The 14,472-nt window shown below is 37.7% G+C and overlaps 2 protein-coding genes across 10 annotated transcripts in view; one reads left to right on the forward strand and one right to left on the reverse strand.

The window, feature by feature from the left end:
* MCM9 (minichromosome maintenance 9 homologous recombination repair factor) overlaps nucleotides 1–14,472 on the forward strand; it is a 107,765-nt gene that overhangs the window by 22,333 nt on the left and 70,960 nt on the right. The window lies entirely within an intron of this gene.
* ASF1A (anti-silencing function 1A histone chaperone) overlaps nucleotides 1,640–14,472 on the reverse strand; it is a 14,035-nt gene continuing 1,202 nt past the window's right edge. The window contains exons 2-4 of the mRNA XM_024759150.1: nucleotides 9,294–9,409; nucleotides 4,562–4,738; nucleotides 1,640–3,267 (exon numbers count right to left, since the gene is read on the reverse strand). Of these exons, the coding sequence (XP_024614918.1) occupies nucleotides 3,055–3,267; nucleotides 4,562–4,738; nucleotides 9,294–9,409 (506 nt within the window). The 3' untranslated portion in view covers nucleotides 1,640–3,054. The remainder of the gene's footprint in view (nucleotides 3,268–4,561; nucleotides 4,739–9,293; nucleotides 9,410–14,472) is intronic.

Consider the following 14,472-nt stretch of genomic DNA (forward strand, 5'->3'; position numbering starts at 1 on the left):
GGGGAAATATTTCTCCTATTCCCCTATAATAGGCCTTTGGTTTCACACATTTAAAAAATGTTATTTGTTACTTGTTAGGGATGCCTACTGTCCGTGGCTTGTGCTCAGATTTCCTATGAGAAGCTTATAGTTGAAAACTTATCATAAAACAGCAAATGCTCCATTAAAGAGCTCCTTAAAATGGGGCTCTTAGGTTTTGAAATATAACTAAACAGTACATTAAGCACTGATAAGGGATTTATGGATTGAGAGGCGTAGACAAGCTTTAGGATACTAGAGGCAAGCATATATGAAGAACACTTCATATGCATTTTAAAATTGTTATGACCCAGTGTTCTAGAGTTCTGTATTAAATGATATTAACAACAAACAAATAAAGGTGTTTCCCGAGTAACAATGTGGAATGTTTCCTAAGTTAATTATATGGAGTGTCAAGAAATGAGTCCAATTTGTGGACTATTAGTAACTTCAGAGTATTTGGACAGTTTTAAAGTGAATGGCTGACGAATTCACTGTATTAGCCCTTTTCCTTCTTTTTCTTATTGCCGAATTCATAATCCGAATATGAAAGAAATGACAGGTAGAGGGAATATAAATTTTAGAACTGTAGAAAAGTTATTGCTACTTCTCGTCTACCCAAAGGGCCAGACTAGCCTTTCTTTAAACTGTATCACAACCCATTAGAGGGTCATAAAGTTATTTCAGTGGGTCAAAACCAGCACTTTCAAAATAAAAGATACTAGAATATACTAGTGCAGACAGTAAAGGTGCACTATTAAGGGCACGTTTTCATGAAAATTGTTAATATAAATACATATTTGTGTTATCAGGTCATACTTAAATTTTTTTTTTTTACCATGGATTACATAAAAAGTTTTGAAAACTGCTGCCACGGGCTTTCTTGGTAAAACTAGAAACCCCAAACCTGAGGGTAAGACCACATGGAAGCCTACGGTTGTATAAGGTTATAAATGAACGAATGCATGCACGTTTCTCAGACTTCTGCTTGTTTTCTCAGCTCAAATGATATCCTCATTCCCTCCAGCCTACGCGCCTATCTCTTTTGTGGCAATAACTAATTTGTTCATGTTTATCTTCTCAGGACACAGCTATTTACTGTGATCAGAAAGGGAAAAAACAGTTCTAAACTTTCTAGCTATAATTCAGGCAGTATCTAGCTAAACAGGAAAAATAAAAAACAACCTGTGCATTACAGTTTCTTAGTTCCTAATGTCTGAATACTAAATATTTTAATTTTTAAAATTATCTTATAGAACCATAAAAATTTTAAATAAGAGATAATAGTTTTTAAGTCTCAAACTTTTGTGAAAATTGGCTGTTGGTTTACAAATTGATATAAAAACCTAACCCTTTGATGTCAGTACAAACCAATCATAATTAATCAGAATAAAAACTCAGCAGTGAATTGATTTGGAAATTTGGCTTATATATGCTTTATTCCTAACAAGCACATATTGTGTTGTTATATTAATCACTGAGCTCTTGGTTGGAAAGTATTACTTTTATTTTCATTTTAATATTTTAACATTTTCTTTTAATTGCAATTAGACAAAAATGAAATTTTCTTCATATTGTTTTAACAGCCGGATGTATTTTACTTTTAAAGTCTATGAACTAGTTAGTGGACAGTATTTTAATTATCTGGTATATTAAATTTCAAAGTTTAACATTTAGCAAAATTTTGCTTCACAAAGTCACTTTTTAGAATGACAGGAAATATATACAACTGAGAATCCATATGCAGACAAATGCCCCTTTCCCTTCCTCAAAATAAGCTTTAAAAAGTGCAGTATAAAAGTTTGAGATATGAAGGCACTGCATAACTCTGCATTATATGGCTAATGCCTTGCTTAGCAGCAAGAGTAATGAGAATATTCTACATTTAATTTACTGGAGCATAAGAAACTTTTTGAGGAAGGACCTAGCTCTCGTCAATGAAAAAGAACCTTTTGGCCCATTTAGTTAATGCATTCCTTTCCAAGACTGCTTTTAAAAAACTTACCTGGAAAAGCTATCTAAAATATGTCCACCACAAATATGCCTAATCTTATTGTGCATGAGTGTCAGGGGATATGGAGAAGAGTACTGCATGTGAAAATATATATAGTTCCAAAATAGTAACTTATCTAATTTGATAAAGCTAAATATATCTTTCCAAATCCACTGCTTTTATATAAATGCTGCCAACAACAGATGACCTAGCAAAACAGTTTTAAAGAGTTAAGTTCATAGTATTATAAATCTAACGAACGGAACGAAGTCATTATACTCTCCTGCTCTTAAACTTAGGGAGTTTGTATCTGCTCTTGACCTGCTGAATTCACTGGGTAATAATGATGTATGATTCGAGGAGTGTTCTGATGTCCTGAACTGTTACAAAAACAAAAATCATAGCCAGAGGACCTTATAAACAATTAACCTCATTTGTTGTCTTAGAAACCAAACTGAATGCTGGCTAACATTATATGAACTGAACAGTAGCCATAAGAGGCTTCAAGGTGGCCTGGAAAATCAGATCCTAGAGTTCTTGGTAGCATACAGTTGACTTCAAATCCCTTCTTTAAGGGCATGCTGTAAAAAGAATGAAAACTTGCCCCTTAAATCAAACCAAATTATGTGTTATCACAGGAAGACACATTTTAGTTGAAGTTAACTTTGTTCTTTCAAAGATTAGTAAAATAGTGGTCCAAAGATTACTGTCCAAGAGGCTAAGACATCTTTACAACCTGGTCTAATGATTCACTTTTCTTTATAAGTGCTTTAATTACATATAGAGGAAAAGAAAATAATATATATGTTTTAATCAGATTAGTTTCAGAACAAATAAAATAACACATTAGAGAAAAAATTACTTAAAAATAGTTGTATTTATATTCCACAATTTGCTCAAATACTGGTTTCTTATAAACTTTCTACAGGATGTTTTTCAAACAAATTCTTCACATTGTATCTTGACTATGGACTTACGGAATTTCAGGGAAATAGTTCTGTGTGTTTTTATAGCTTAATTTGTACTATAGGGATGGCAGGTGGTCACATGCAGTCCATGTGGGATTCTAACATGACATTTAGTGAGTTTTCTGATGTGGACCATCCCTTTGATGCTGAAGGTAATGCATCTGTTGAAAGAAGTGATTGTAGATTTGGATTACTGCTCTCTGCATCTTCCAGTTTTTCTGTGTTATCTTCCCAATTAATGTGGAATCTTGTGACTCTGGGATTGGATGCCAAAATGTTCCTTTGAAGCTAGAGGAAGAAGGAAATATATAAATGGTAAACACTAAGAAAGTTAGATTACCATACACAAATAGACCTTAATAGAATGGTTCTTTATATTAGTACTCCTTAAGGGCTAATTCATATACAAAAGTGTAAGTCAAGTAAAGCACATTAAACATAACATAAGCAAGAAATAGGGCCGAAGCAAAGAAATTATTTTAGTCTAATGGAAGCAAGATGTGGAGAACCTGAGGGAATTATCCAGCTCTTTTACTATCCAACAAAATATTCTAACTCTGTACTTGTTTCCTAAAGGGGAGAGAATCTCTTGAGTGCTTCAGAGGATGCTTTATTTAACAAATTAACATGCTTTCTAGATTAATGTGGTGTTTCTTCACTAATATTTTCAAGGAAAATGAAAAATATTCCCACATATGACCTCTCATTATTAATAGTTTCCTATCTTTTAATTATTATGGCTCATTCTTAGAAACAATATTCTAGTTTCTTCTCTTTTTGCTATACAAGGAACCATACAGGTAACTAATAAATTAGAAATGGAATGTTCCACATCAGAATAAAAAACCTTCCAGCCTTATTATCAGAAAGGAGAACATTCCATTTTACTCCATGTAATTCTTCTTGCATGGTCTGGCAGATAGAGTGTTATGTTCAATCTCACAAAAATCACCAGTTACTAAACTATTACAGCTCCCAATGGAAAATCATAAAGTACTTAGTATTTTTGAGAATACCGAATCACAGATTTTCAGCTTCTCACTCAGAAGCTAAGCTGTTTTCACCACCAGATAATATTTAAGACCTTTAGTTTAACCTCTGAGAACAGCACATAAAGCAAGGCGTATAGGAGTTTTGAGATAACAACGTTCCTATGAAAAACAAACACAAAACTTCCCCCCACAATTTTGGGAAGAGTTACAGACAAAAATATTATTGAATAATCAGTAAAACAAACATGAATTTGAATGTCTAAAGACTGAAATGGATAGAATCATGACGTATGGGGAATGCCATACAGGGAGCCATTAATAGAGACCTGTTTCTTATAGGAGGCACTTTCAATTTTCTAAATCATCAGAGACTCTCAAGGTGCCGAACCAACAGTAATTACTAATGACTAATCTGGAGGTAGGGTTTGAGGTCATCCATGGTAATGGAACAAAGATTAGTTTGCTCAGTTGGCACAAGGACCTCAAATTTATTTTTTCTCAAAGCCATTTCCATAGTGTACCATGAAATGGCAATTGCTTAAAAAAGTTGTATAGTAAAATTAATGAAAAAGGAATAATCAGAGCATTACCTTAGAAAAGTCTGGTTTTACTGGCGGATTTTCCCTTAATTCTGTCTCAGTATATTCATTATTTACATAATAACCAACTCTAATAAATTCTTGACCTCGATAGGTGCATGTAATTAGCACAACTGTTACACCTACTGCATCTGCATCTGGAATGAGTCCCGGATTAGGTGCATCAGCCTAGAATAATTTAAAAAGAAAAGAAACACACATCACAAAAGGTTGTTAACCATAAGCAAAACTGGAGTTTTGGTTACACTGAGCACCTTTGGTTAAGGGTGCCGCAACCAAAATGTGGAAATCATACTGGGAAGGCAAATGCTCACTTTTTTGAAACTGACTTATAGCTAGAAAATATAATTCACGTGTTTCTCCACAGTATACCTAAGTACCCTGGGCACCTGAAAGCATCACTACGTCTAGAGAAAAATAATTCTGGCTACAGTGGGTGGTTGTTCATGAGGGATTATGCAGTATTCAATAATAGAACCTTTTATAAAATATAGTAAGCAAATCAATAGTCTTATTAATTCCAACCTTTCCCAGTCATAATTTTCAGACCTAAATTAGTAAATATTCAGTTTTCCCAGTCATAATTTTCAGACCTAAATTAGTAAATATTCAGTTTTCCCAGTCATAATTTTCAGACCTAAATTAGTAAATATTCAGTTATCTCCATATAGCCTTTTGGCAGCAAATGTTTGTTATCCAGTTTCCCAGGACACATATTCTCATATCCACTCATCCACCCTTCACAGATATTCTAATAGTAAATTAATGTAAAACTGAAAATGGAATGGAAATAGTTATATAGCAGATTTTCAAAAAATACAAATAGTCCCACATATGGAAATTCAATGAAGGTAAAGATTGTTTGAGGCAGATGTAATCAATGATCTTGTTTTGAATCAAAGTGCTGTAAGCTGAACCTTGAGGAACACAGAAGGTGGGGCAAGTGAGCTAGAGGTGGCTGAGAACATGAGTGAAGGCTAGCGCCCTGTCCACAGCCGTGTGGAAGACAGTAAGGACACTGGTTGGAAGGAATCACAGACTGGGGACAGGCAGTGATGGTGAGGCACTGAGCATGACCTGAAGCAGCTATTCTGAGTGGTAAGTGCATGAAGTTCCAGCAGATTGGCTTACTCTTGCTACGACACTAAGGACCATCCCTGGGCCTTGGTGAACACTTCAGCCAATGTCTTAGCTTGGGAACACTTCTGACTAGTGTTCTCAATCAGGCCATTATCATAGAAGACTCATGATTACAGTATACCTACCACATGTAGGTGACACAAAAAGGCATAAAACGCTCACCTAGTTACCCATACTAAAAATCTGTCACCCTCAGCTTCCCTACCTCCTCCATCTAGGCAGTTTCAATGTTTCCCATCTCTGACAGTAGAATTCAAGTCTTTATCTCTTATCTGGAATATTGCTAAAACTTCCCTACTGGTCTGCCCCAGCAGTAGCCTATTTGCACTGAGGCCAGCATTCGCTATCTAAGCACAGATCCATTCCCATCCCTTTACCAGGTTTTAAAACCTCAGATGATTACCCTCATTTCTGAGATAAAGATCTCAGTTTTTAACTTCATTTATAAGGCCCTTCATAACTGGTCTCCAACCAACATCACAACCCCTTTAACTCCACATCTCTTGGTCTAGAAATGTAGGTTCTTTAAAATGTAATAATAAGCTTTCATGCCTCTGTGCCTTGCATATACTCCTTCCCTAACATTCTGAAAAATTCATCTTTGAAGCTTGCATCAAATGTATCCTTTTTAGTGAAACCCTTTCTAACTCAAAGGTGTAATTAATAGCACTCTTTATGCACTCATATTATTCAACACAAATTCTCTCTCTCTGTCTTTTTTTTTTTTTTGCGGTACGCGGGCCTCTCACTGTTGTAGCCTCTCCCGTTGCGGAGCACAGGCTCCGGAAGCGCAGGCTCAGCAGCCATGGCTCACAGGCCCAGCCGCTCCGCGGCATGTGGGATCTTCCCGGACCGGGGCACGAACCCGTGTCCCCTGCATCGGCAGGCAGACTCAACCACTGCGCCACCAGGGAAGCCCACAAATTCTCTATTAATGTATGTCCAATGATCTAAATATGTTTCCCCTTCAGACTTCTCTGCGATTCTAAGCTTTATCTCGGGCAGGCATCCCATCCAGCTCATCTTTGTGATCTCGAGTCCAGCATAGCTCTAGGCACACAGTATATACTTAGTATTTTGAAATTCATTCGTAACTCAGTTCCTGCCCTGATGTGGTTTATGATCTCTCTTGGAGAGATACCAGAATGGGGACAGAGGGCCTGTACTCAGAATATGCCGTTTGCCTTTGGGTGGAGATGGGAAATAGAGGTAGTTCAGTAATATGGGAACTTTCCCCTCTATTGCTTCCCATCCCCTCAGCAAATTGGTTCTAGGCATGTTTGTGTTTTAAAAGTTGTTTGCTAAAGGATTCAGCTTGAGCAAATTCAAGGAGAGAAGCCTGCAGGCCTCTCAGATCATTTAGGATGGAGAAGTGATCAGCAGAGATCTTTGACTCCAACAGGCAATACTAGGCAGACGTCTGGGCACCTTCCTGCTAGCTTTATTCTGAGGCAAAATCCTGGCAGACCAGGAGAATGCTATGGTAGTTTGTTTAAAACATAAAATAAAAACTGTTTTAGTTCCTTTCTGCTGATAATGGTGAATTCTGAAAAATGCATAGGCTGAACATATGATCTAAATCACACTGTACTTGCTTTGTACTTTTGGCAACATGTGCACAGAATACCAAGGTAAAAATCACTAGAGGGAAATAGTTTTGAGTAATTTTTTTCCTATGATACTTCAAGCCAAAAGCTAAGGAGTATTCTTAACCAACATAAACACATAGAGAAGATTTTTTAAAGTTTGTTTCAAAAACATGGCATTTATTTGCAAGTTCTGTTTTTTGTTTTGTTTTAGCAGCATAGAAAGGTATATATTACTGCCTCTCAAATCAAGTTTCTTGCATCATAAATTATCATCTGTGAAGTAGAGGTTCTCCAGGCTTGTGGGTCAGAGCAAATACTGCTTCTTTGTATAACAATTTCAAGAAGCTAAGAGAATAAAAGCTTAGTTCCAATTATAGAAGAAATAGGCACTGCCTGTCAGTGATTATACTAAACTGCTTTATTCCTCATTTAATCCTCATAACGTTCTTATGAGGTAGGCTAGTATCCACGTTTTAGGGATGACTGGAGTGACTAGGGGAGGCTGGGAGCCTGTCTGAAGTCACACGTGGCTAATAAGCAGCAGAGTGGGATCTGAACCAGGTCTACAACTGCAGTGCATCCCCAGTCACACAACTCAGCTTCACAGCACTTTTAATATATTTGAGCCTTTAGTCAATATATTTAAGCTTTTCTTAACTGTTTATTTAAAATACAGTATTTGTTGCTTTTTATTTAATAAAAAGCACTACGGCTAGGAGAACAAAATTCTGAATTCTATGTTTAGGAGAGGGGAGGGAGCAGTAGCAGCTCTAGACATACCATATGTTTGAGAGATTCTTAGCTCATATCTGGTGGGATTATTTGACCAACAGTATTTATTTAAATTGGTCCCATCTGTGCAATGAGCGAAGTGAGAGGTCAGGGAGAGAAAAGTTAGATTTTCAGTGGGTTCTACTTAACTAATGAGACTCTGTTGGGTAGAAATACTTGTAACAAAATTAATAGTTTTTTAAAAAGCAATGGCTAGGGCTTCCCTGGTGGCGCAGTGGTTGGGAGTCCGCCTGCCGACGCAGGGTACATGGGTTCGTGCCCCGGTCCGGGAAGATCCCACATGCCGCGGAGCGGCTGGGCCCATGAGCCATGGCCGCTGAGCCTGCGCTCCGCAATGGGAGAGGCCATAGCAGTGAGAGGCCCGCATACAGTTAAAAAAAAAAAAAAAGCAATGGCTAGTTACTCTTTGGATTATTATAAATATCTCCCTCTAATAAACATGGATAATTGAGAAGTGACTGAATAGTTTTATACAACAATTTGACATGGATTAAAAGAAGTAATATTTTTGAATGCAGAGGACAATGTCTGAAGACTTGGCACAGACCTAAATACTGTCAGTGGTATCTGAGAACATAATTATGTTAGTAGAATTTCTCCTCACACATGACAGAGTTGTGGATTTGTAACAGTAATCCTCTATAAGAAGTGTAGAGTAGATGCTTTAGTAGACCACTGGACTTCATTTAGTTCCAGTGACCCAAGATCTCGTAGATCTCTATCTTCTAACATACCTGATAACCTAGCTGAGTTATTGATTATGCTGAAATAAAGTTGTTTTGTTATATCATCATCATTCCTAGTGGCTGAAACTATAATCTGAAAATGCATATTACTAACTATCCCCAGTTAGTAGTAAGCATTTTGAATCCCTGTTTGGGGCTGCTGGACAGCCACCCTGAAGGTCTCATACTAAGGGACTATTCACAGGAAGAGCCCAAAATTAACCACCACGTGGCCCTGACAGAGTATAAGGTTTACTGCATGCTCTGCAAACCCTGAAGTATAAACATCACAGTAACATCTCTCAGCACACAAAATCAGGAAGTGGCATTCCTTCATGACACAGAGACTTCTTAAAACATGATAGAAGCAGACAAAAAGTGAATGCAGCAGAACCAGAGTGATTTAACCCAAAAGGAAAGGGTTAAGGACCATTTAGAAATGTATTTGGCATACATATTTACCAAGAATAATCTTACCTGAAATACAAACATATGCCTTCCTGCAGGAACAGGGCCCACTAAAACAGAGTCTAGAACTTGATCGTATTCTTCACTTTCCGCGGAGCCCACATAGATAATTTTCCATTCCAGGTCTAGGGTTAAAAACCAAAACATTATTTCATATTCATTAATTACATTATGAGATGACATCAAAGACCCTTTGAATGTCCACTTACACCATTTATTGGCTGCTAACATTGGCTTTTCATAGCAGAAAACCCAGAAAGGCACTGAAGTGCTCCTTATAAATTTCGGGTGTGAAATTCTTATATTTCATAGCAGAGTTTCTCAAAATGCTGTTTTGTGAAATACTGGTCCCTGGGCAGGGCTCCTCACAAACAAAACAACATGGCCAAAAACTTGGGAAATACTACAACCTTCTCTTGAGGATTCATAAAGCACACTGGCAGAGCAAGGGGTCTGAAAAAATCCTTCAGTAAGGAACACCAGTACCATTAATCCAGTGTTTCCCAAATTTATTTGGCTAAGGAATCCCTCCCCCCCTTTTCTGTACGTCATCTTTTAACAACCTGCTAAACACACTTTTGAAGGGCTCCCCCATGCTGTGTTGCACAGATCCAAATCATCGAAGAGCTCCATAGTGGAAAAATCATTACTTGCAAACTGCTCTTGTGGATCAGAAGCCCCTTAGCGCTTCAACTCATCAACTGTTAAGGGTCCACAGCGGGGTTTTTCCCTCATGGCACCCCTTCATGGCATACATTCTTTACACTGGGAAGAGGAAAACCAAGGATCCTTATACCACTTGATACATCAGAATATTTACAGTGGGAACAGGCACGAGTAACAAGACAGAATAAAGTGCAACCTAAGACGTTCCGTGTAATTCAGACTTTATTGAGCACCCTTTACAGTGTGCTCTGTGAGAAGAACCCAGAGATGAGTCAAATGATTGTTCTTTGGAAGAGGCCTCCTCTTTAGTAGGGGGAGAAAGACCACTCTACAAATTCCCTGAGACCTCCTGGTCCTCTTAGGGTGTTTGGCACTGTGTGGCCTGCCTCTTGGATTCACTCCACAGAGTCTACACCAGCAATCCCAGAGGGTGTTTCTGGGCCACCTGTGGAGAATCCAGTTAATGCCACCATGTATTGTCATTTTGGTGTAACTTTGTAGATATTTTTGTTCCCTAAATAGATAACAGAAATAGTATAGGTAATACTTATTCATACTGTATTACAAACTGCAAGTTATTGAACTAAAAGATCCCTTAGGTTTATATTTCTCTTATTATGTCATGGTTCTGTCCCAGACCTAGACCACTTTATCTCCAGTTTCTAGCACATTTCCAGATGCAGGGTCCTACATCTGACATCTCATGAGATCATCTGTTTGTTGATGAAGATTAAGAGAGGGAACAAGCAGTATGAATATCTAGTCAGAAGGAACAGCAAGTACAAAGGCCAGGCAGTAGGCACATGCTTGACACGCTCAAGAAAAAGCAAAGTCGCCAGCCAGTGCAGGAGCAGAATGAGCAAAGGGGAAAACAGCCAACCATGAGATTGGGGGCAAAAGGCGTGGCCAGCTGATGCAAGATCTTGAAGGCCATCATAAAGATTTTAGGCTTTTACACTGAGTGGCATGGGAAGCCACTGGAGGGTTTTGGGTAGAGGAGTGACATGATCTGACTTTCATTTTAGGAGGATCATTTTGGCTGCTGTGTTCAGTGTAGACTGTAAGAGGGCAAGGGAAAAAACAGGAGAATAGTTCAGTTGAGGCAAGAAATTATGGTGGCTTGGACCACATGTAGCCCTGGGGGCGAGAAGGAGTAATATTCTGGATAAATCCTGAAGATAGAGCCAGCAAGAGCCACTTATTTTTACAGGGGGCAGGGGAGGGAAACAATCAGGAGTTCTAGAGATAATGAATAAGTGGAGATAATGAATAGGTCTGGTAAAAATTTAGTTGAAAATAGGTGGGATCCCTAGGGAGTGAGCCTGGGCACTCTCCAAAGTTAAGAGGTTGGGGAGATAAGATCAATAAAGTTACAAAACTAGTGGCTAGTGAGGTAGGTAACCCAAGTCAGTTGGAGAAACGGTTTTAAGAAGGGGTGTGGAAGCTACTAAACTAGCTGAATAGAGATAAGACTGGGAATTGTCACATAGAAGTTTTCATAATGCTTTGTTCATTTCATGTGTATCTGTACCACTCTGTATCGTGCTCTTAGCTTAATTGGTATAAATTGGCATTTGTGGTCTGGCATAGGAACATGGTTATGACTTAAAAACTTACTTTCATAAAATACCTACTATGTGCTGGGCATTGGCCTTGCCACTTCACACCTGTTGTTTAAAACCGCAACAGCTTTGTATCATATGGATTTAATTATACCTATTATACAAATAGGAAAGTTAAGACTCAGGCTACGTAACATACCCAAATTCATACAGCTAGTAAATCGAAGAATCAGAATCCAAGCTATGTCTCTGCTTGGACATAAACTCCAAAGCCTGGACCCAACTTGGACCCAACTCCAAAGCCTGGGCTCTTCCCAAAAATCTAAGGAAGATAAATTATTCCTTTTAGCTCTCAAATGAATAGTGAAATAAAGGAACTTAATTGTGGGAGGTGGGAAGGAATGGGTGAGGGCAGAGGCCATGAGGAGATAATCTAGCCTTAAGGAGTATAGGCTGTAACTAAGGGAACACCTGTACCTTAATTTTTATGCTTATGGATGCTTGCTGTAGCTACTGGGTTTAAAATGCTCAGTACTTATTTATAAATCAGCATCAGTTGTTTTGTCCTTTTTTTTTTGGAACTCAGCTTTCATTCCCTTGTCTCCTATATTTGAAACAAGAAGGGATATATATGGTCAGATGCTTTGCACAGATTATCACTTGAAAGAGTTTACTCATTTGTTTAAAAAGTTAACTGTTTCATTTAATCATGGTAATCCCAGCCTGCAAATTATCTCCATTTGTGGTGGGGGTGAGGGAAGTCACCAAGGGAATTTCAAACTAATTACACTACTTGGGAAGACCTGTGATCTAGGGGGAAGTATGTAGTCTTTGTGAATTAGTACAAGCCTGAGGTTTTAAAGTAGGAAGCACCATTCAATTCTGGTACATTATAAGTATTCAACTGACAGTAGCTATAATTATTGATATTGATCAACTTAAAAAAAAAAAGGCTCCTTTCAGTAAAGAAGCAGAGAGTCAGCAATCCACAAGGCATAACAAAGAGAAATAAAGTCAATCAAAACTTGTACAGGCTTGGTAACCATCAGATCAAACACATCCAAGGTCTCCTATCTCCCAGATTTACAGGAAAGCCTCTGCTTAAATCTGTGGATTGCTGTCCTACCCCTGTATAGGTCTTACAGTAGAAACAAGTATATTCTCTTAAGAGTAAGTACTCCTCAAGGCTTTTTCTGAAGCAAAGCTACAGGGCAGCTTTTAAAGGAAAGTGAAAACATTTGGGGGCTATTGACAACTTAAAGTATGGAAAATGGCGGCCAACCTCTGGCTTGGGACTTGAGACAAAATTATAAAGTGAAAATTTCTCTTCAGAATATTCTGTAGTTCAATTTCAAGAACAAATTTTTTTAAAGAACTGCAGTATAAAAGATGGGACCTATAAGAAACCTTTGCTAAGTAAACTCAATTTCCTTAATCCACACAGCCTCTAGGTGGAGTATGTAAGCATGGCACCTTTTTGAAAGATTCCTTTGCAGCTTTGGTATGACTCAGCTTAAACTCTTAAACAATACTAAATAAACGCCCAGTATAGATGCCCTGGGAAGAGAGGTATACAAGCAGAAGTAGGTATATTCCTGACATTAGTAAAAACTTTTATGTGATTCAGCTGGGTTCTGAACAGATCCTAGTTAACAAACAGAACACATCAATGGCAGGTTTCAACCATCCAATGTCAAAGCCCTGTAACAACATCCTGAATCATCTAACTTCCTTGTTCAGAACTGGCTCCTAAAATGGAAGGTATCACTTAGAAATACCCGTAATTTCAAGAAGTTCTAATGCCTAAAACACTGTAGTATAAGTTGGAAAGGACTCAGTTTTTCATGCATTTGCCCATTTTTATATGCAATTGGTAATAAAAAGGGAAAATTAGTTTAATGGGCATGAAAATGGGCCTGGTGGCTGAAGTGCTTATGGGTAGTACTATGGGAAAGTAACCAAATAGTTTCAAAGTACCGTAATAAGAAAAATCCCCTTTAATGTTATTACCAATGGCCTATTTAGGAATTAGTTTAATAAATGAATCGTCTTTGAAAATGTGCCCTACTTATATATGTGCATTTGTGCTTTATATATGTAGTAAAACTATATGGAAGAGCACAGACTAAAGTGTTAATTATGGTTACTTAGAGTGAGATGGGGGAAAGGTATTGAGTACAGAGGACTGTTAACTTTATATATGTATGTACAACTTTTAAAGTCTATTACAATGAGCATATATTGTTTTCGTAATTTAAAAAGTTAACAAGTTAACACCCTACATAAAATACATTATACAGAGATTAAGAACTAATTTTTAAAGTGAAAGTGCTTTACATGCCTTGATTAGCATATAATTTGAAGTGCATTTTGCTAAACATACTTGTAAGTTCAAAGAAGTATGTCCCCTATTTAATTGTTAAATTACCATTGATGAAGTTAAACTTTTTCCCCCATAAATTTTGAAAATGGAGCACTGGATTGTTTTAATAAAATCGCAAAGACCTTGGCAAATTTTAGCTTTTTAAATTTATTACTGCATATATTAAATATTTATCTTTTTGAAGACCTTAAAACGTACTTAGAAAAAAATAGTAAAAGATTTTGCATTGCCATCAGGACTTTACCTTTTATTTCCTAGCCCACTTTAGTGTTTTATGTTCAGGGTATTTGGATGTAGAGTTACTGTATTTAGATTTCAACACGTTCTTGAAGAAAGTCTTCTTTCAGACTACTTAGAAGCCAGTGATTAAGTCTTGGAAATCATTTAAGTATTTTACTTATTTCTGTTCTCGGGTTAAATGTAACTTCCTAGCTTAGCAATATTTTTCTTCCTGAGAGGAGAGAAGATTTCGGTCATTAAGGATGAGGAGTCCACGCTGGTCTGGGCGAGCCTGAGCGCCAGCATCCCCAGGCGCCCCGAGCATCCCGGGCGCCGGCCGGGGAGCGCCGGCCCGCGA

Source organism: Neophocaena asiaeorientalis, unplaced genomic scaffold (genome assembly GCF_003031525.2).
Source record: "Neophocaena asiaeorientalis asiaeorientalis breed wild unplaced genomic scaffold, Neophocaena_asiaeorientalis_V1.1 scaffold5, whole genome shotgun sequence".
Taxonomy (NCBI): Eukaryota; Metazoa; Chordata; class Mammalia; order Artiodactyla; family Phocoenidae; genus Neophocaena; species Neophocaena asiaeorientalis.